The 21,210-nt window shown below is 37.9% G+C and overlaps 2 protein-coding genes across 2 annotated transcripts; one reads left to right on the forward strand and one right to left on the reverse strand.

Annotated features, from left to right (window-relative positions):
• Positions 1-3,491: 3,491 nt before the first annotated feature.
• On the reverse strand, positions 3,492-6,915 carry LOC116514513 (histone H2A, sperm-like). Its single transcript, XM_032226079.1, has 2 exons — positions 5,435-6,915; positions 3,492-4,563 (listed from the first exon to the last, which is right to left on the reverse strand). The coding sequence occupies exon 2, from the start codon at positions 4,554-4,556 to the stop codon at positions 4,143-4,145; it is 414 nt and encodes a 137-aa protein (XP_032081970.1). The 5' UTR covers positions 4,557-4,563; positions 5,435-6,915; the 3' UTR covers positions 3,492-4,142.
• Positions 6,916-7,100: 185 nt separating this feature from the next.
• Positions 7,101-20,014, forward strand: PDCL3 (phosducin like 3). Its single transcript, XM_032226779.1, has 6 exons — positions 7,101-7,210; positions 9,333-9,465; positions 12,599-12,689; positions 16,940-17,083; positions 18,126-18,334; positions 19,515-20,014. The coding sequence occupies exons 1-6, from the start codon at positions 7,205-7,207 to the stop codon at positions 19,658-19,660; spliced, it is 729 nt and encodes a 242-aa protein (XP_032082670.1). The 5' UTR covers positions 7,101-7,204; the 3' UTR covers positions 19,661-20,014.
• The last annotated feature ends 1,196 nt before the right edge of the window (positions 20,015-21,210 follow it).

Below are 21,210 nucleotides of genomic sequence, written 5' to 3' on the forward strand. Positions count from 1 at the left end.
ACACGCTGGCCACGCCCATCCCATTTAGCAAGGGGGGGGAAGTCAAGTGGCAATTTGACAACACGAGTTTGACACCCCTGATCTAGGCTCTTAAAATATCCAGTGATGGAGTGCCCACGATTTCTGGAGGAAAGTATTCCACTGGTTAATTGTCCTCACTGTTAAAAAGTTTCTCCTTAATTCCAGGTTGCTTCTCTTTTTGATTAATTTTCAACCAGTTTCTTGTCCTGCCCTCTAGGGCTTCGGAGCACAAAATTGCACGAGCACCGAACTGGCAGTAATGCCGGCAGAAACCCACCCCTGTTCCAGATGTCACATTCCCACCACCCAGCACCAGTTCAGTGGTTCCTTCCCCCCACCAGGAGGGAGGGGGGAGAGAAACAGAAAGAGGCAGAGAGAAGGAGGGAGAGAAAGATAAGGAGGGAAAGAGAGAGAAGGAGGGAGAGAGGGAAAGAGAAATAGGGAGACAGAGAGGGAGGAGGGAATGGTAAAGAGAGAAAGATATAGAAATAGAGAGGGAGGGAAAGAGAAACAGTAGCAGAAGGAGAGAGGGAGGGAAAGGGAGAGAGAGGGAGGTGGAGGGAAAGAGAGAAAGAAACAGGCAGAGAGAGGGAGGAAAAGAAAAATGGAGGAAAAGAGAGAGGGAGAGGGGAAAGATGATATTACAAAAGCTTTTCTTTATTGTTGCTAAACATAATATTTCAAAAGCAGAAAAAAATAAAGGTGTATAAAAGTGCATTTATCACATTTTTCTTATTATCTGAACTCTGCATTGTTTATCATTATTTTAGGTTGTAAAACCTCATTATTCAGGTTAATTGCCATGTTGGCACTTTGTGATAAATAAGTGGGTTTTGGGTTGCAGTTTTGCCATTCGGTCTCTAAAAGGGCTGCCATCACTGACATAGAACATAAAGTAGAATAATGAGATTGGAACGGACCTTGGAGATCTTCTAGTCTAATCCTCTGCTGAAGCAGAAGATCATATATCATTCTGGACAAATGGTTGTCCAGTCCCTTGTTGAAAAGCTTCAGTGATGGCACAACCACAACTTCCAGAGGCAAGCTGTTCCACTGATTTAGTTGTTCTCACTGCCAGGAAATTTCTTTTCACTTCCAAGTTGGACCATTCTTTAATGATCTTCCACACTTTACTTCAATGTACATTTTGTATAGTACAGAGAAATAAGATAGACTTTGAATTCTAACATAGGAAAACAAAGTTCATATTTAACACAATATTCTTATATGCTTACCTATCTTTTCAGATGTAACTGATTCCCGAAAACATTCCCTCTGCCTCACTCCCTAATTAACTTTTTGGAATCTCCAGGATGAGAGAAGATCTTCCCTAATCCTGGAGATTCCAGGAAGTTCTCTCTGAGGCCCTTAAATATAAGTAGTTTTTGACCTATGACCACAATTGAGTCCAACATTTATGAAGTTAAACCTTTGTTAAGTGAATTTTGCCCCATTTTACGACCTTTCCTGCCACAGTTGTTAAGTAAATCGTTGTAGTTATTCAGTTAGTAACCCAGTTGTTAAGTGATTTTGGCTTCCCCATTCACTTTGCTTGTCAGAAGATTATAAAAAGTGATTACAAGACCTCAGGATTTTTCGACCGTCATGAATCAGTTGCCAAACTTCTGAATTTTAATCATGTGACCAAGTAGATGCTGCAATGATCAGAGGGTAGAAAATGGCCATGTCACTCTTTTCTGTGCCGTTATAACTTTGATCAGTCACTAAATAAACTATTGTATCTTGAGGTCTATGTGTAAGACAGAATTCTAAACTTTTTTCCAGACTTGTGTGGCTGCAGGTTGATATTGACAACAAAGTGATATGTGTTTAATTTTCAATGGCTGGAAAAAGTATCCTGTTTAAAGTGCATTTGGCTATGAAATACAATTTTAAGTTAATCAAATAACGGCATTTTGTTAAAAATACTAAAAATGAAAAATAAAATTTAGCATAAATATCAAATATTATATTAGTTTCTACTGATAGGTCACAAAAAGTTTTGGGAGTTCCAGAATTTACTTGCAAGAAACTTCAAGCTAGGTAATCCATACCAGTGGTTGCAGGCGGTACGCCCCGGAACGGGCGTACCAGAGCCTGCCCGGAGCACCAGGTACCGTTCCGGTATGGTGCTCTGGAGGGCCCACCTACCTGAGCTCCTTACCTGTCCTTTAAGCCTTGGCACTTCCGTGCACGGCACGTATGGTGCCTGCACGATGCTCTGCCAAGCAGTTGGAGTGTCATGGAGGCTTGCGGAAGCATCGCAGGCAAGTATGATGCATGTGTGCACCATGTGCGTGTGCGTGCACACTCCACGCGTCCATGTGGGTGACGCCAGGGCCATTCCAACTGTACTGGTTGGAACGGAATCCAGAACCCACCACTGATCTATACCCTGAATATACAATGTACAGGTTTCAAGGGCAAATGCTTCGAATGCAATCCTAACAATTTAACAAAATAGGAAGGCAAGTTATAGGTGATAAAGCCAAACTGAATTATTTTTATATCTCTCCGCACTATTTACACTGAAGTTGTATGGATATACATACAGCTGTTTTAACTCCTTCCCTTGAGATGGCACTATAGCGCGTTGTATTCTAAATCTAGACACAGGGACAATTTCTCATGCCATCTCACTGCTGAACAGCTAATTCTTGCAGCTGGGAAAACACAGTGGCTATTAAGTTTTTGGCCTAATGTATATATAATGTTAACCCATAGGGTGTGGCTGCAGTATTATTTATCCCTTTTATTGGTTGTATTATAGTCTGTTGTTTTGCAAGTATACTGAATGCTTCTGTATCAGAGACAAATTCCTTGTCTAACCACACTCGACCAAATAAATAAAGTATAAAATAAAGTTGAAACCTTAAATACCATATATTTGGGAACAAATGTGTTTCATTGGAGTGAACTCACATGGTTAAAATTGTATTAGAAATATATTTATACTATAATTAATTTCCAAACTATGACATCTGTGCCATCAAATGTGACTTGGAGTTCATTAATATTCTGAAAGCACTCAATATCTATAGAATACATTTACACAGTTATCTCCAACCCAATCATTTGGGTTTAAAATCATTTGAGGAAGATCAATCAATTATGGGATGCCAGATTCAACATTCATCTCTTCATTTCTGCATGCTTGCTCATAGACAGATAAATGCAGCTAGTTCTAGGTAAACGAAGCATGAATTAGGAAGCTGCCTTTTATTACCAATGTTCACTTAGTACCAAGCCATGGTTTGTTTAAAAAAATACATGATGGACTCACACAACAAACTTAATCAGAACCAAACAAACCACATTATGGATTAGCACAATTTGAAATTATTAATCCATCTAGGCCAGCATTGTTGATAATGCTAACAAGGGGTCCCAGAGATCCAACTTGGGAGCTTTGCTCAAAAAGCATGTTCTCTGCTTTTGAGTTATAAAACTTTTTGGACACATTTGCAAGTGAGGTACATTTTTAATTATGAATTCATTACATAAAGGGTTTGTATTAGATGAAACAAATAGTCAAGAAGAATTTTTATCAATTCAATGACAAACTTGTCTGAAATGGGGAACTCATCTAAAAGTACATGACGTAAAAGCTAACAAGTGCCCCATATCATAAAAATTAAGACTATAAATGCAAAAAAGAATGTAACTCAGTTCTATTTCACAATCATAATTCTTAATACAAGTACATAAATTTAAAGTGCCAAATGGGGCAAAACCTTGATGAATATAAGAATGGTTTTGCTAATACCAATCATTTTACTTATGGTTGAAAAAACAGGAAAAACATTTAAGTTGTGAGTTTGAAGAATTACATATCTGAAAGATAACCAGGTTAACACAAGACATCATCTATGCTTTCTGCAACAAGATTCCCACAACACTATAAATGATGATCACTAATATTTAGTCTGTGTGGAAATAGAAAGGTATGCACCATTAGTTCTCTGCCCCAGGACTAAAAGCCATTTATATTAGCTAGATGGACATTGCTCCTCTTTTGAGGACTGTGGGGGATAACTAGTGGAAACTGCTACAAACAGAACCAATTTTCAGTCTTTTCCTTTTAGCAGAGTCTGTTCTTGCAAGATAAAATGTTAAATGTTTCAGAATTCCTGGGACTGAGCATCCCCATTGACTTCTTTCAGCAATGCTGTTTTTTTAGGAAGAAGAATGGCTTGGATGTTGGGGAGCACTCCTCCTTCAGGAATGGTCACATGTGAAAACAACTTGTTCAACTCTTCATCATTCCTTATTGCCATCTGGATATGGCGTGGTCCAATCCGCTTCTTCTTGTTCTGATGAGCAGCACTCCCAGCTAATTCTATGACCTCTGCAGACAGATATTCCAAGACTGCGGCCAGGTACACCGAGGCTCCTGGACTTATTCTTTCGGCATAATGGCCCTGTTTTAGGAACCGATGAATTCGGCCCACAGGAAACTGCAAGCCACATTTTTTTGTCTTGGTGATTCTGGCAGGCAGTGCAGGCTTTGGGTGTTTCTTACCACGCCCAGACATTCTGTTCCTATAAACAAAGACAACCTTTCATTACTTCAATTTAACTCTGCAATTTAATAGAGCTTAATAGACTATTCTGCTCACAAACTTAAGCACTGGCCATTAAACATGCATTCTACAAGTAAGAATACAAGCCCAGTTACCATATTTCTATAAAAGACTGTTAAAAGTAATACTATTTTTTAAATAGTACTCCTGTCTTTTCATTGGAAGATAATCAAGGTAAACAGCTTTGCTACTGATGTTATCAGGTTCAGTCAGTTTGGAAAAATCTGGCAAATATTTTCAGAATAACATTAAAGGCATCAACTGCAGTTCAGTATAATAAGAATAAATTATTAAGATTTAACTTTAACCCAGCAAATACAATACAGTTTTAGAGTGGAACCATTACATAGTCTAGGAATATGCTTTGTAGCTGTATAAAACTTCTGTATAAAACTATGAAATCTCTTGGTTCATCATCATTATCCACAACACAGTTTGTTTCATATTGGCTGTGTGTGTGTGTCTGTGTGTGTGTGTGTGTGTGTGTGTATTCTCAGTGGATTATATTTAATTACAGTTTATTGAATAAACCACCATTTAGTACAATGTATTAAATGGGATACTAAAAAGCAGGTTTCTTTGTATAGATATAAAATATTAGACGTTTATTACTTAAATCTGCTATTAGATAACTGCTACAGAACAGTTAAAATGTTTCTGGCCAGTATTGCAACATTTTAAATAAAACATCTAGTTCTATTATTTTTTTTAAATCAACATTCTCTATAATATAAGGCTAACTATATGTTCTTATTTTGTCAGATAATATTAAGCAATCCAAAAACCAAAGTTAGCATTTATAACTTTAAAAAAATCCCAAAAGTACTTACTGCTTATGTTACTCTATAGTGTCGTTATACAGCCAAATACTTCCTTCTTGCTTGAGGCAGATACTGCCTCTTTTTAAACACCTCTATTTATAATTAGTGTGGATTTAAGCAGCTGCATCTATTTCACTATTAATACTAATTGTAATTGTGCTGATTTTTCCTTAGCAACAAAACTACAATCCCGTTTTACAATAGAAAATGTATGGTCAGCAGGATGTTTACCACAACTGTATATTCATAACCAGCTTAAAGACCAAAGCTGATGTGCTAGAAATACATGAGATGCAGATATATCTAGCTTTAAGTTAGTAAAAATGCGCTGTAAGCATTCTTTGCTTTCTTCTTCCTCTCCTTCTAGCTATTTAAATCATCTTTTGAAAATTAATTTCTAGATTAAAGCTAAATTTACACAATACACTAAACTACAAATTAACACTCATTTTAGCTTAACATGAATACAAACTAATCTATATGTTTTCTTGCTTAGTAAATTATGCAAATCCAGACAACTGGATTCATTGGGAACCTATGAATAAGTGTGCTTTCCAAATCTGACTATTGGGAAACTGTAACTTAATATTAATTCCATTTCCTGAAAGAAAACAATGAACAGTAACTATTTCTGTTCTGCTGCTAAGAAAAGCATCTGGAGGCTTCCACATAGTTTCCAAAAGTAAGATGTATTTCTTGTGCTGAATTAATAGTATGCTGAACACCCAGGTCATTCATTAACCACTCTCCTCCATTCTCAAGGTCCTTACTTAATAGGAAAAAAATATTTAAATTTACTATTTACTAGATGTTTTATTTCTAATTCTTTCTAATACTTGAAACCTGCTTTGGAAAATTATCTTTACAACCACAATATAATTTATAATCAATAGTCAAATCTAGGGGCTGAGTTTGTTTGCATGCAGACATTACCCAACTAGGTCCTAATGTTCACTGATGTTACCTAATCAGATTATGAAACGCCTGCAAGCAACTCACCAAATTTAAGAATCATAGTTCAACCCTGAGCTACATATACTTTTTTAATGGGGTTCATGTTTCTGTTGATATGTATTCATTTTGCATTTATATTTTTACTGTATTTACTGTAGATGGACCTAACAGCGGTGTTCTCAACCAAAAATCAACATATAATTAAAAAAAATGCATGGGTATAGCTGGCACAATACACATTAGCCAGTAACCAGCCATGCCTCCTGGTGTCTCCCCCCACCCCCCCCAAAAAAGTTGAGCTGCAAGAGAACTGTGTCTATGATTTATCAATCCGTCTCACTGCTGAACACAAGTGTACTAAGAAAAAGTGTGGACATTAAATGCACTTTCTTGGATATCATTTAATTCAGGGGTCCCCAAACTTGGCCACTTTAAGACTTGTGGACTTCAACTCCCAGAATTTTCGGAGTTGAAGTCCACAAGTCTTAAAGTGGCCAACTTTGAAGACTTCTGATTTAGTGCCTCATAAAAACAGCTCCTCCGACTGCAAGAAGCCCCCCGCCCTCCTCCTCCTCCTCCTCCTTGTGCATAGCAGCACAATCGCTGCCGGATTACTTCGCCGCCCAGGCCAGGGGTGAAAAATGCCCGGATGAAGCCTAATAAGGAGACGTCAGGACGGACAGTGGGCGGGTTAGTAGCGTGTGTGCAACGCCCGCTTGGGTTCCTCCCACTGATCCGCCGGGACGCGCGTGGGCTACCCGCATCGATTCGCCGGGATCTGGGCCTTTCGGCGGCGGCAACAGCAACGAGAGACCTTCCCCCAAAATGCAGGTTAGCCAAATTAGGAAAAAAGAAGAAAGTCTCGAGTGCCTGCCTAATAGGAGCGAGATTTCGAGGGAGGGTTAACCGCCGGGGAGGTGAGAATCCGGAATCCGGATTGATTAGCTGCATATAAATCTTCATGGGTGCGTCGATTTAGCGTTGTATTTCTCAGGTTTGGCAGTCTGGGGATATGTGGACTTCAACTCCTCCCAACATTCGCCCACCCTGGAGGAATCCTGGGAATTGAAGTCCACATATTTACAAATGGCCAAGCTTGAGAAACACTGGAGGAAGCTACACGTGGTGGCGACTCTTCGCCTGTGTTTCTGTTTGCTGAATGTTCGTTCAGCGCATGCTCCGTGACCGCTTTTCCGGGTACCCAGGATGAGTGTACAGAAGTTGAAGTATGTGTTCAAGAGTGTGAGAGCACTGATGATGTTACCTAGTTTGGATAATGAAACGTCTGCAAGCAAGCAACCCAAGCTCAGAGGGCACCAAGAACCCCTCATTTCAATCTGAGCTACAAACTCTCTCCTTTATTAGGGTATATTCTTAGGACTCTCCTAAGTTCTTGCAGTAATTGCTCCTGTGTTTGGAGGAGTAGAAAGAATAAAGTCTGGTTTTGTTTTCGTTTATCTGCCTTCCTCTTGTAAATGATAGGGAAGGGAAAAGCTGAAAATTGTAACCAGACTATATATTAGTTGATTAGAGAAGATGGATTGGGTGCCTGAATTCACAAACAGTTGTGTCCTCTGGGGTAATGTAATTTTAATCCAACATAATGACTTTAAAGCTGCAAAGTATAATTAGTAAAATGACCCTTTAAAACAGACCTGTTAAACTGGAGGCCCACGGGTTGGATGCATCACGCACAGGCCACGCTTACCCTGGCTCCACAAAGGGAAAAAACATCACGATATATCATCATGTGACACTATTGAGTTTGACACACAGTGCTTTAAAGAAAAGAGGATAGCAACAGGGCTTCCCCCAATATTCCCAGTACTGTTTCTTAATACCGTAAGATAAATTATTTATTATTTAGCAAATTTATATAGCTGCCCATCTCACAAATTGACTTTGGGCAGCATACAACAAAACGGATAGTTAAAACAAGTATGCAAGTACAAAATCCAGAAACAATTTCCAAATAGAAAATTAAATATATTCTCTTTCTTCTTTGGATGAAGGAATCAATTTAACCATCTCTGGTTTTCCATGCAGAGGTTGTGAGCAGCTTTCTCTGGGAGATGGCAGACATTTATTCTTTATTGTTGCATCTGTAATATCTCATCCCAGCATCTTTTGTTATGATAGCACACTTGATTATAGTTGAAAGTCCAAGAAAGGTTTATTTAATGTCAGTTCTTAAAAGCCAGAGTACATCTCTTGTTACATAAAAGGATGTCCCAGAATTGATCTGTTCTTTTTCTTTTTTGTGTGTTTTCATACAATCCATACTTCCAGTATTATCACTTGAATTTTACTTTATTGAATTTTGCCCATCAAGGAGAGCATGTGTTAGTTTTCTGCTGGTCTTTTGATTGCATAAGAAACAGCATGAAATGATTAAACTTTTTGATTCCCATGCTTAATGCATTTTTAGCCACTATTATGATTTTGCTGGCATAATGACGCTGTGGTCACTTACATTGCCATGTCTTTATTTTCTCCTGTATGCAAATATTACTAAAAACACTTATATTAACTATTGGTTGAAAAATATTGCTGTTTTTTATATCTTAAGGCATATATTTGTACTGCAGTTTTATTATTTTTAGCTATTGGTTGCTTTTCTGTAGATTTTTTCTTATGGAAGCAGCTTGGATATTTACTCTGATACAAAAAATGTCCCTCTGGGTTCAACTGAATTTTCTCCCTTAATTGTCTCTCTTTAAAGAGAACTATAGGATTAGCTGAAATATTTCATTTACTATGCACTATATCTGTGCAGAGATGCAAATTGGATTGTAGTCATGGGGTTTTGTATTCCTTCAATAATCCACTATATTTTTCAAAGGATTCTTCAAACTTTGTGGTGAAGTTGGTACAGTCTTAATATGTAGGGAGGTGAAATAAGATTGTCATGTTGGCATATGATGATGGTGCTCTTTATCGTTTTATGTTCTAGGATCCTAATGAAGATACAGAATGGAATGACATTTTGCGTAAAAAAGGCATTCTTCCTTCCAAAGAAAAGCTGAAAGAGCAAGAACAGGCAGAAGAAGAAAAGGAGCAGCAGATCCTCCAGCAAAAATCAGTTGGCAAGTAGTCTAGTTTAGAATGCTGAATTAATATGGAACTACTATTACGCAGGTTGCTGGGTTATTTATCACCTCAAAATATAGGAGCCTTCTCACTGCACACAAGGGCCTCATTAACTTCAGTGGCCCTTGTGTAATCATTGTATTTTGGATTTGTGATGTCTTGGGTGAAAAGTTTTCAAAATTAATTCTTGTACTTGAAAAGTAAGGATCAGGAGTGTCTATGGAGATTCTCAAGTCATCCAAGTCATGGTTGTCCCAAAGGTGCTTTTTCAAGAGGCAACTGGACTTTCTGATTTTTCTTTGAAGACGTTTTGCTTCCCATCCAAGAAGCTTCCATCCATCCTTTCATTCCCCATCATTCAGTGAGAGCTGAAGAAGCATCTTGGATGAGAAGTGAAACATCTTCAAAGAAAAACCAGAAAGTCCAGTTGCCTCTTGAAAAAGCACCTTTGGGATAAGGAGCAGGAGAAATATTCAAAATTGTTTGTGTTTCTAATGGCAGGTTAAACTCAACTGAATTTCCAAATGCTGTCTACATTGTAGGCTGGGGTTTAATTCTCATGATTTATAATTGATAGACTTTGATCTACATATATAATTTTAATGAAATACAGGTAACCTTCAATGTATGACTAATTAAGGCCAGAATTACACTGGTAAGTCATGCTGGTTGTTAAGCAGATCAACATGTAGTCACGCCTGATTTTACATCCCTTTTTGTAATGGTTGTTAAGTGAATCACCATAGTCACTAAGTGAATACCATGGTTTTTAAAAATGCTGCAGTCATTAAATCAATCCATTATCTGCAATTAACCTTTTTCTCTGGAAAGAGGAAGGTAATGCAATTTTTTGGCAAAAAACCCACTGCAATTTGACTTTGTAAACAACCATAAATGAGACTAGTTGTTGAGTGACCAAAATATGGTCCCATGACCGGTCGTAAAATTATTAGAACTTCAAATCCAGGTCATCCCTAGTCTTGGGGAGCTTCAATGGAACTTCAAATTGTTGCTAAGCATTTGTAAATATTGTTAATTGAGGAGTACCTGTATAATTTGATATAAGTATAAGTATGATTTTATTGCTTATTTTTATCCTATGACTATCATTAAGTGTTGTACCTTATGATTCATGACAAATTCATCTTCTCTTTTATGTACACTGAGAATATATAAAGAGAAGTTCCTTATGTGTCCAATCACACTTGGCCAATAAAGAATTCCATTCTATGCTATGCTATGCTTGGCTATTCTATTCTATTCTATTCTTAGCAGTGAAGGTACTCGGATAGCACAGGACTGTGGTATTCATTCATCTACCACCATTATAGAATGTCTCCTCTAGAACAAATTTCCAAACTTGGCCTGTTTCAAACTAAGGAGAGTAACATATTTAGGAAATTTGACTTAGATCAACTAATATAACTGGTAAGGTTGTTCATGGGACTGGAGAGATGGCCTTAGTATGTGATCAGCAGTAAGATTATTGTTTTTGAACCCATTTGCTTGATTCATGGGGTGCTCTTTTCAGAGTTAAAAATTCTTTTATTGAGCAAGATTGTCCCCCTTGGGAAGGATTATAATTGCCTTTCTTATTATACGTCATTTAAAAAAGAAGCAGATGATTGCTGCCTAAAATAAGAATTGGCTCAGTTGGAGCAGTAGCCTTGTAGCAAATGAATACTCCCAGCAAGTCAGTTGCAGGAGCAAAGTTAATGAGATGGCATCATTCTGAGGGCAATAACAATTAGGTTCAAGTCTGTGTAGAAGTGATTCACTTTTCCTTTTGCAACATGTTTGATACATGAACATCTAATGAAGAGAACTGTGCCTAATTTAACAAACCATCATTTTCACAGCATGGTCAACATTAGGATTTCCCAGCTTTAGCAACTTAAAAACCTGTGGACCTCAACTGCCAGAATTCCCAAACCAACAAGTCCATAGGTCTTAAAGTTGCCAAGTGTAGTTGCTCTACACCACGAGTGTCAAACTCGTGTCATCATGGCGTCATCATATGACCTATAAGGACTTTTTCCCCCTTCGCTAAACCTGGCGGGGGCAGGCCAGCACATGACGCATCTGACCCACGGGCCGCTCATTTGACACCACTGTTCTACACTGTCCTACTGCAAAGTTTCTTAATGAGTTTCAACTATAAGCTCACCTGGAAGGATATTGAAATTGACACTCATCTGTTACTTCCCCAGTTTTTGGACTGCCTCCCTTGCTGAGATGAGCCTGGCACAACTATTTACATTTTTAAAGCCTTTAAGCCATTTTTTTCTTATTTAAACTATTGGTTAATATTACTTTTTTTATTGGATTCAGTTGGTGGCTTTCACTTAAACCAATTTAAGTAAGAAAATATTAGAAAGATAAGGATGAAATATATAAGATAAGATGAAGTACAGTGTGTCCTCTCCTCCTGCTGCCCTACCCCTTGTGCTTTCTGACTTACTGAAATACAAATAATGTTCCTACCATCTGGACCCATGTTAAATCAGAACCTTGGATGGTATGAACTCTAAAGTGCATTCAATCAGAGAAATAAAATTCTCCTTTAGGGCTTTTTGCAGAGGTTGAGAGAGCAACAGATGGTACAGGAAGAATGCAAGATTATGCTGGCTAAGGGACAAACTCACAAAGAGGACTGTTATTTATTTCTGCCAACACAACGGTGTCCAGAGCAAAAATTTGGTCGACATAACATGCAAGCTGTTTTTAAAGGGCTTCTATTCATACAATTTATATGATTCATATTCAAAAGAGATCTCCGTGTGTAATTAATGGTGGGATTCAAATTTTTTTACTACCAGGAGAAGGATACTATAAAAATTTCCACTACTTCCCCACCCCAGGTAAACGTTACTGCAAAATCCCCATTTCCTCCCCATCAGCTGGGACTCGGGAAGCAGACAATAGATGGGAGCGGGGCCAGTCAGAGGTGGTATTTACCAGTTCTCAGAACTACTCAAAATTTCTGCTAACGGTTCTCCAGAAATGGTCAGAACCTGCTGAATACCACCTCTGTGTGTAATTCTGTATTGTCTACAATCTGAAATTTGTCCTTGGTAAGAGTTACCAAACTCTTGTTTGTACTGATGACCCTGTATTTCTCCATATCAGTTAAGACCTATGAAGATATGACTCTGGAGGAACTTGAAGAAAATGAAGATGAATTCAATGAGGAGGATGAACGTGCTATAGAAATGTACAGGTTAGACTATTCTGTTAAATGTGCCATAAATAAAGATATAGTTATAATTGGAAATTATTGTTGACTTTATAAGGTATGGTAAAGAACTCTGGATAAACTTTCCAATTTTAGCCAAGTCAAGCCTTCTTTTATAACTTATAAAATAACTATTTGTATACCGGAAGTCCTTGTTTCAGACTGCCTCAAAGCAGCCATTTGCATTTAAAACAACAATGAAAAAGCAACTTTAGAAACAATCCTTGAAATATAGGTAACCTTTGAGGGCCTATAAAGCAAAAAAAGAAGAAGAAGCTAAAATTAGATCATAAGTACGGTTGTGGTCTCACTTAGTGGCTGCCTCAATTAGTGACCAAGTTGCCAGTCTGAATTATTGCTAAAGGAGGACTACTTGTATGTACAAATTCACAGAAACAGTGCCTACATAAGTGTAATCTAGCAGTAGGATCATTGGCACTCAGATCTGTACAAAGCATTTGAAAAAAAGAATGGTTGGCAATATATAGGATTGTGTGCAAACAGCTTGTTTCCAATTCCTGACCACATCTTTTACAAGGATTGTGGATTGCTTTGGAAATTATTCCTACTGTCTCTACGTGCACTGAGCAAAATAGCCGTGCGTATGTATGCCAATGTGTCATAGCATATAAGAACAGAAAATTCATATCAAATTAATGAATATTATAGAAGATATCTATAATTTACAAAAATGAATTAAGCGACTTACTCAAAAATTAGAGTAATTTATATTATACTTAAACCAGTCAAACCCATAAAAATAAACAGGTTTTCAGTGTTCCAAGTAACACCCCCAACGAAAGAAGACTCCAAGGCTTGAGTTTCCTCAAAGTTCCATTTTATTAGAGATGTCATATTGGCACATCTGGGAAAAATCCGAATCTGAAAGTTTCCAGGTTTTCCTCACCCAAATGAAAGTTCAAGTCCCTGCCCAGCACCCGCATGTCCGTCACATGATCCAATCAGGCACCATCCAAAACTGGAGATGCCTCCCAGTCATATAATCGCAGCTTCAGGGCAAGGTGTGGACTCTGAGAAAGAATGTTATTTTGACTATATCTCACCCATACTCCATATAATCCCCCCTCCAGTGTTCCCTCTAAGGTGCGCGCCTGCGCGGCCGCACACATAATATGGAAACACCGTGCAGCAGTTTCCAAGTGCCGCGCATAATTTTCAATGTTACACTTCCTGTTAGATGAGAGGCCACTCTCCGCTCCCGGCGCTAACTTTTGCGCTCCTGGGCTTTCTTTGCATAATGGTTGGAGTCCCTGCCGATTCTGCTCCAAGCTACGGAACATCCAGGCTGATTTATTTCACAGAAGTTATACCTCTCCACTCTCGGGGCGGAGGCAGGGAAAGTTTTGCTCTGTGGTTGGTTGTGCAGCCAGACTTAGGCGGCGGGGAGAGAAAGCGGGCGTCTTCCGCCCTCTCTTGCTCACACTTGCCGGTTCCCAGGACAATCTAGAGCCACCAGGGAACGAGCGACGGCTGTTGGCTCCCATTCGGATTGGATTGCGCCCACCCCCTCCTGGCAGAGGCTTCACTTGACTGAAGTGGGGAAGCTAATTAACCGGCCGCTTTGGGGGGGTTCCAGCTGGCTTTCGGGGCACAGTGGTATGGGGCACCAGGCAGAGAAGGCGCCTTTTTTCCTGTTCCTCTTGGTGTTGGTGGGTGAATCTTGGGGAGGGAGGAGGAAAAGTGGCTGCTGAACTGAGGCGGAGGGGGAGATTTTAGTGGGTGTGAGATCATGCTTTTTGCAAGATGGAGGGTGACGGTCTGGAGCCCTCAATAAAGTAGTAAACAATAAACACCCCCTGCCCCCTCCCTCCTTAGCAATGAATTAAAAACATTTATCTTGAGTTTTCACATTTCAGTAAAACAGTAAAAAAAATGGGCATTTGCAACGGCTCCTTTAAGAGGTGCATGTAATTATTGTGAACTTTCCAGTTGAAAGATTTTTAGGAGAGGGGGAGGGAATGTTATCTTTTTTGTTCCTGCTGTGTTTTGGGGAATGTCTCCCCCAGTATGGAATACTCAGTTTTTGCGCACAACATGCAAAATACTAATTACTATCAATTACTTAAATGTCTTTAAAAAGCATAATCACTTACCCTATTTATTTGCCAAATGCAAATAGTTGCAAGATATACTGAGTGTCAAGAAAAATATTGAAATTAGGAGATACAAGCAACAATAATAGCTTTAGAATAATTGGTCATCCTCTGCCAAACCTAGCAGATATAAATATGAACTGTTATTCATAAATACTAGGAAAATGTCCTTTCATGAAAAATTACTTTTTCAGTTAACTCTGCCTGGCATTAGTTGGGGGAACAGAAATATTAGTTGGCCAATTCTTAAAGAGAGCACCACAAAGAACTTAAAAGATTTTTAAGAGAGCTGGGTTTTTCATTTATATTATATGTATGAACAGAATTAACACAAATTGCAGATACCAATCAAAAATAAAGAAAAAAAGGATGAAATAATGCTCATTTTTAAAAACTCAATGAAAATAAAAACAATGTACCAAGAAGGTGGCATACTGGTTGTGATTTGATCTCTTCGGGGGATCCCGGGGATCCCCTATACAAGTATTTTAATATTGCAGACTTGCAGTATTATAAGTCATACTGATATTATAGAACACTTTAATTAAGCGGGTCCCTTGAATAAACATAACTTTGAGTTTCAAATAACACTGATTTCGTTGTTGTCTTAGGTGACATCTGTGAAAAAAATTCAGGTGCTCAGGCATGAAAATGTACCGCTCAAACACTATACTTTTCCGCTCACACTGAAAAAAAATTAGAGGGAACATTGCCCCCCTCCCATTTTCCCGCAATAGAAATTGTGGCAGGCCTGAAGGCCCAGTGCAAAAGATGGCTTCCAGGTGTGACACAGGTATTTTGCATGTGCAATAAACCTTCAGTTAACTTTGACATTGCCTGACATAATGATAAATGTTCTTATAAGGGACAAAATGAATGTAACAGTGAATTTAAAAAAATATTTGCTCTATACAAGATGCAGGTGAAGCTTCTGCTTCTAAATCAATAAAACACTTAAGATTTTGGCATTCATTCAAGAAGAAACCTAACCCCAGTAAATGTATTATGTAGCCAACTTTATCTGGGAAATTATATTTCCAAATAAGTAATTGAAATGTTATCATTAAAATGAGAATTAGATAAATTAGAGGGTATTGCAGTAGTGCCCTTCCTTGGGTATAAGCCTCTTTTAGCAGTTTACTTATAAGTATAGATAATTGAAGAAAGATAAATGTTTGCCTGTGCAGTTCCTAAATCCTTTAGCTGGATCAGTGCGAGTACCAGTTTTTTAGCCCTTCAAAGCACTTGCTCAGCTTTTTTAAAGGACCCAGACTTGTCCATAACTGCTAATATTGTATAATGTATATAATACATATTTTATAAAGTTTAGTATTGGGATGATAAGAAAGGCAAGGTATCTCTGTCAGATACCTAGGACAGCCTGTGTCAAAGTGGACAATACATGACTGGTATATAAAACAACTTCCTGCCTCTATTATAATCTATAAGATCTGATATTTCTCTTTTACAGTTTGGGGCTACTGAATCTAAGTGATATTTAAACAATTAAAAACTAGAACCAAAATTAGTGGATGTACTGCAGTTGGTGATGAAGACTTTCCTGAATCTGGAGACACGTTGCATCTGGAGAGTAGTTTTAAATATCCTTCCACGCCCCACCCCCTTCTCTACTACTCTTAATATTTCTTTATGCCTTGTTTTAATCTCTCAAAAATGTTTATCTCCCTTATATTTTGATGTATAAAGGGGAAGAACCATGGTTTATGACATAATGTGAGTGGTAAGCCTGATTACTGGGATTTGTTTAACCATCCATTGTAAAAACAAACATAGTTTCAGAGGATAAATGGACTACTGATAGTTCTAAACAGTTTGTTGTCTTTTAAATATTTGCTTGTAATATTGGGATAAGAGCATTGCCCTGCATTCATTAAAATTGTCAAAGTTTTATTGCGATGTTATGTATTAGATCTCCTGCTAAATATGGTCTGAACAAGGAATGATCACTCTGGATAGAAATTCTGGGATTAGCAGCCCCAGGCATCTGAAGGACTCAGATTGGAGAAAATTGGCTCTATTCTGAATAACTAAACATTTTTTTATAAAGAGAAAATATTTTTATATGTATATGTTTCTTTTCTTGATTCTTATATTGTGCAGGCAACAGAGAATAGCTGAATGGAAAATGTCCCAAGCAAAGAATCAATTTGGACAAGTTTTGGAAATCTCGGGACAGGATTATATTCAGGAAATTACAAAAGCTGGCGAAAATATCTGGGTGATACTGCATCTTTACAAGCAAGGGTAAACAAGCATTTCAAGGCTTTTTCGTCTTCCTGGATAATTTTTCTCTAGTAGATCTGATCATTGTGCTGCAGTATGGCACATGCTGCTAATTGTTGTCCAAAGAGAGGCATTAAAAGTATAATTTCTCCTTTTATGCCCAATTCAGTTGCAAATCAATAGAGGTTGCAATAGAGTTTATTTTATTTTTTTTTTTTTTGTAGAGATTTTATTAATATTTGTAGGCCGCCCTTTTCCCTGAGGGGACTCAGGGCGGCTCACATAAAATCGGGGAAGGGGAGATACAGACATTAAGATAAGACATATAATAAAATAATAAACAACATACATTCATCATTCGGGAGGGGAACTATCCTTGTCCCCAGGCCTGACGGGCGAGCCAGTTCTTCAAGGCTGTGCGGAAGGCCTGGACGGTGGCGAGGGTGCGAATCTCTACGGGGAGCTCGTTCCAAAGGGTCGGGGCTACTACTGAGAAGGCCCTCCTCCTTGTAGTTGCCAGCCGACACTGGCTGGCCGATGGTATACGGAGGAGGCCTAATCTATGTGATCTTATTGGTCGCAGGGATGTAATTGGCAGAATGGACGAGTTTTCCGCTTAACATTGTAATAGTCTTAACCATGTGGAAATGAGGATGGTTTCCAATTCAACATGAGAGATCCCCTTCCCTTTTTCTCAACATAACCATTCATATAGTGATCATTCTAAACTACAATGGCATGGAAAAAAGTAACTTACAATCAGTCCTCACATTAGCCCTGTCGCAGTGTCCCTTGGTCAAAATTAGTTTATTTGGCAACTGCCATTTTTTATAATGGCAAAAAAAGTTGTAAAATCGGCTATGAGTCACTAAACCTTGTTTAGCGATGGAAATTCTGGACCCAATTGTGATTGTAAATTGAAGACTACTTTAATAGGCAGTCTGCTGACACATGTAGATACAGTTCTATTTGTAAACAGTAGCTGCAATTCATGAATATTGCCCATTATGGACATCTGCTTTCTTTTGCATATGGGTCTTTGTTTTTCTTTCTTCAAATGTAGTATTCCCCTCTGTGCCTTGATAAACCAACACTTAAGTGGACTTGCCAAGAAGTTCCAGGATGTCAAGTTTGTCAAAGCTATTTCTACAACTTGCATACCCAACTATCCTGATAGAAACCTCCCTACAATCTTTGTCTACTTGGAAGGTGACATCAAGGCCCAGTTTATTGGGCCATTGGTATTTGGAGGCATGAATTTGACAAGAGATGGTGAGTGTCTATTTCACAGTAATCAGAATAATTTTCTGCAAGAAAATTGGTTAAGGTAGTCTGCGACCAAACTTCAGTGTATTCTTATTTTATTTCCTTAAATAATCTCCATATCAAAAAAGTTAAGGTTGCAAAAAATAAATCTATTAAATAAAAGAGATTTTGGTTTTTGGAGATAGTGGTACTCCTTTCCTTCTGCTTTACCAGTTACTGTTCCTATATTTCCTATCAACTGAAGCTGTGCTGAATTGGCATGGATAAATGGTGTGCTAGTTTTTAAAATTGATTGATTTGAATCTTAAATAATAAAAAATGTTTGGCTTCCTTTTTTCGGGAGCCCCGATTACATCAGCATAGTAGGCAAGACTTGTTATATTTGGCACATCTTGGCAATTGTGTATGATGCATGTAATCAATGCTTTTTTTTGTAGGAGGAAAACTCTGACTATTAACATCAGTCCTTTTCTAGTATGTGTTAGATAAACTGTATTATAGAAGCAAAATGAACATACTTTTCTAACATAGAAATAGGGACGAGTGCTCCCCTCTTAATGTTGTCTACTTCATTTTGTTCTCTTATCCCTTCCTCCCCCTAGTTCTTTAGTTACTTTAATCATCACATCTGTAGAACTAGTCTTGAGTAGAAAATCCAGATCATGCTAATTTTCCTTTTAAGCTAACATAAATGAGATTGACTGATTAGGTTGCCCACAGAGTTAACAGTGTGATATCTGATTAACTTGTACTATTGACTTGCTTTCATTTCTGGGATGTAAGCCAGTGTGAACATGTGCAATAAAAACCTGCTGCTACATGGAAAATATCTGTTTTGTTGCTGTAAAGAAATAAGCAGGGAATTGGGTGTTTATGTCTTATGAACTCTACAGAAGATGCTCCCCTCCATTCCAAACAGTAGTCGTAGTTCCAAATAAATTACAAACAAGATAAAGGAGGTGAGATGAAGTGTCCATTCTTGGCTAGCTGTGGCATGTCAGTTAATGTCCTGAAGGCTGCTTCAAGGAGTTTGTGTAGAACTTAAGCCCTATAGTAAAAGTGGAAAAGAAAACAACAGATGGAATTGTTCAGAGGGAGAAGGAACATGGTGATACTTTCTTCTTTCCAACTTCACAAGGCATTCACAATGTGTCATTTCTCCCTGTTGTTTATCTCTTACATTTAGAATTAGAATGGAAAATTTCTGAGTCAGGTGCCATTAAGACAGACCTGGAAGAGAACCCCAGGAAACAAATTCAAGACCAGATGATGACGTCCATCAAGTGCTCTGTTCCAACAAAGAGAGATGAAAGTGACTCAGAGGAGGATTAAGGCCACCACATGTGCAGCTCTATTTGCTGTGCCCAATTACTCTTTAATGAAACCAGAATATTTATTACTATAAAATAATGAGTTTTATTTCAGCCTAAGGAATATCGGTGGTGGTAAAAAGAAACTTCATTATTCGTACAGGAATAAAGTGAAAGCAATTTTTAAACTTGACGTGCCATTGAAATCACTTGTGATGGATCATCTTGCCTACAAATGTGGTATCTGCTTGTACTCTAACTGTGCTATACTCTCCCCTTTGCTGCAGTGTCACTTTAGGACTTGATAAAAATTGTATGATAAATTTTGGGAGAGCTACATTGATGGTTGCAGGCCTGTATTGATGATTAACCTAACCTGCAATAGGTTAATATTAACATAAAGTTATCTAAATCAGTGGGTTTATCTGCATATTTGTTTAAAAATCCTGAAATCTGATCAAGTACAGGTAGTTCTCAACTTACAACTATTCATTTAGTGACTGTTTGAAGTTACAACAGCACTTTAAAAGGGGACTTATGACCAGTTTTCACATGACCGCTGCAGCATCCCCATGGTCAGGTGATCAAAATTTGCCCACTTGGCAATGGGCACGTATTTATGACTGTCCAAGGGACATATAATCAACATTTGTAAAGTTCTCAGCAATTCTCTTGGCTTGCTTCTGACAAGCAAAATCAATGGGATAAGCCAGATTCACTTAACAACTATATGATTCATTTAACAACTGGCTCATTGACATTTTGAATTCAATTGTGGTTGTAAATAGAGAATTCCCTGTAAAGGAAATACAGAACAGTTTGAAATAAAAATTGAATCTGTTTTTCCTTCTCTGTATTCATGAGTTAGACTTAATTTATAACAACTGTAACTATACTTTATGGATCATTAATAACACAATGATTTTAAACTGTAAAACACTATTTCTTCAAATTTTGGATATTTAAGTAATAATGGTCAAATGTGCAGAAAACATTGGCTTGGATGATTTCAGACTAGCAGTTAAGAGTAATAGGAATATTCACTGTTGCACTGTTGTAAACAATCTTGAAATTACATTTTCTATAAATTTTAAGCATAAAATGTTTTGTTTACTAGTAAAACAAGGATAATGATTTATTTAAATCTTGTCTCCTATGCTGAAAGGACTTACCTGCAATTAGTATAGAAGAAACCAGGAGAAACATGATAGCAGTGTTTCAGTATTTGAAGGGCTGCCACAAGAAGGGGTCAACCTATTTCCCAAAGCACCCAAAGCCAAGACAAGAAACAATGAATGGAAACTCATCAAACAGAGATCCAATCTAAAGCTAAGGAGAAATTTCCTGGCAGAATAATCAACCACTGAACAGCTTGTCTTTAGAAGTTGTGGGTACTCCATCACTGGAGTTTTTTTAAGAGGAGACTGGACAGCCACCTGTCTGAAATGGTATAGGATCTCCTGCTTGAACAGGGGGTTGGATTAGAATATCTCCAAGGTCCCTTCCAACTCTGATATTTTATGTTCTAAACCTCAATCAATTAGTCACTGATAACATAACGATTGTATTTAA

The sequence above is a fragment of the Thamnophis elegans genome, chromosome 11, assembly GCF_009769535.1.
Source record: "Thamnophis elegans isolate rThaEle1 chromosome 11, rThaEle1.pri, whole genome shotgun sequence".
Lineage (NCBI taxonomy): Eukaryota > Metazoa > Chordata > Lepidosauria > Squamata > Colubridae > Thamnophis > Thamnophis elegans.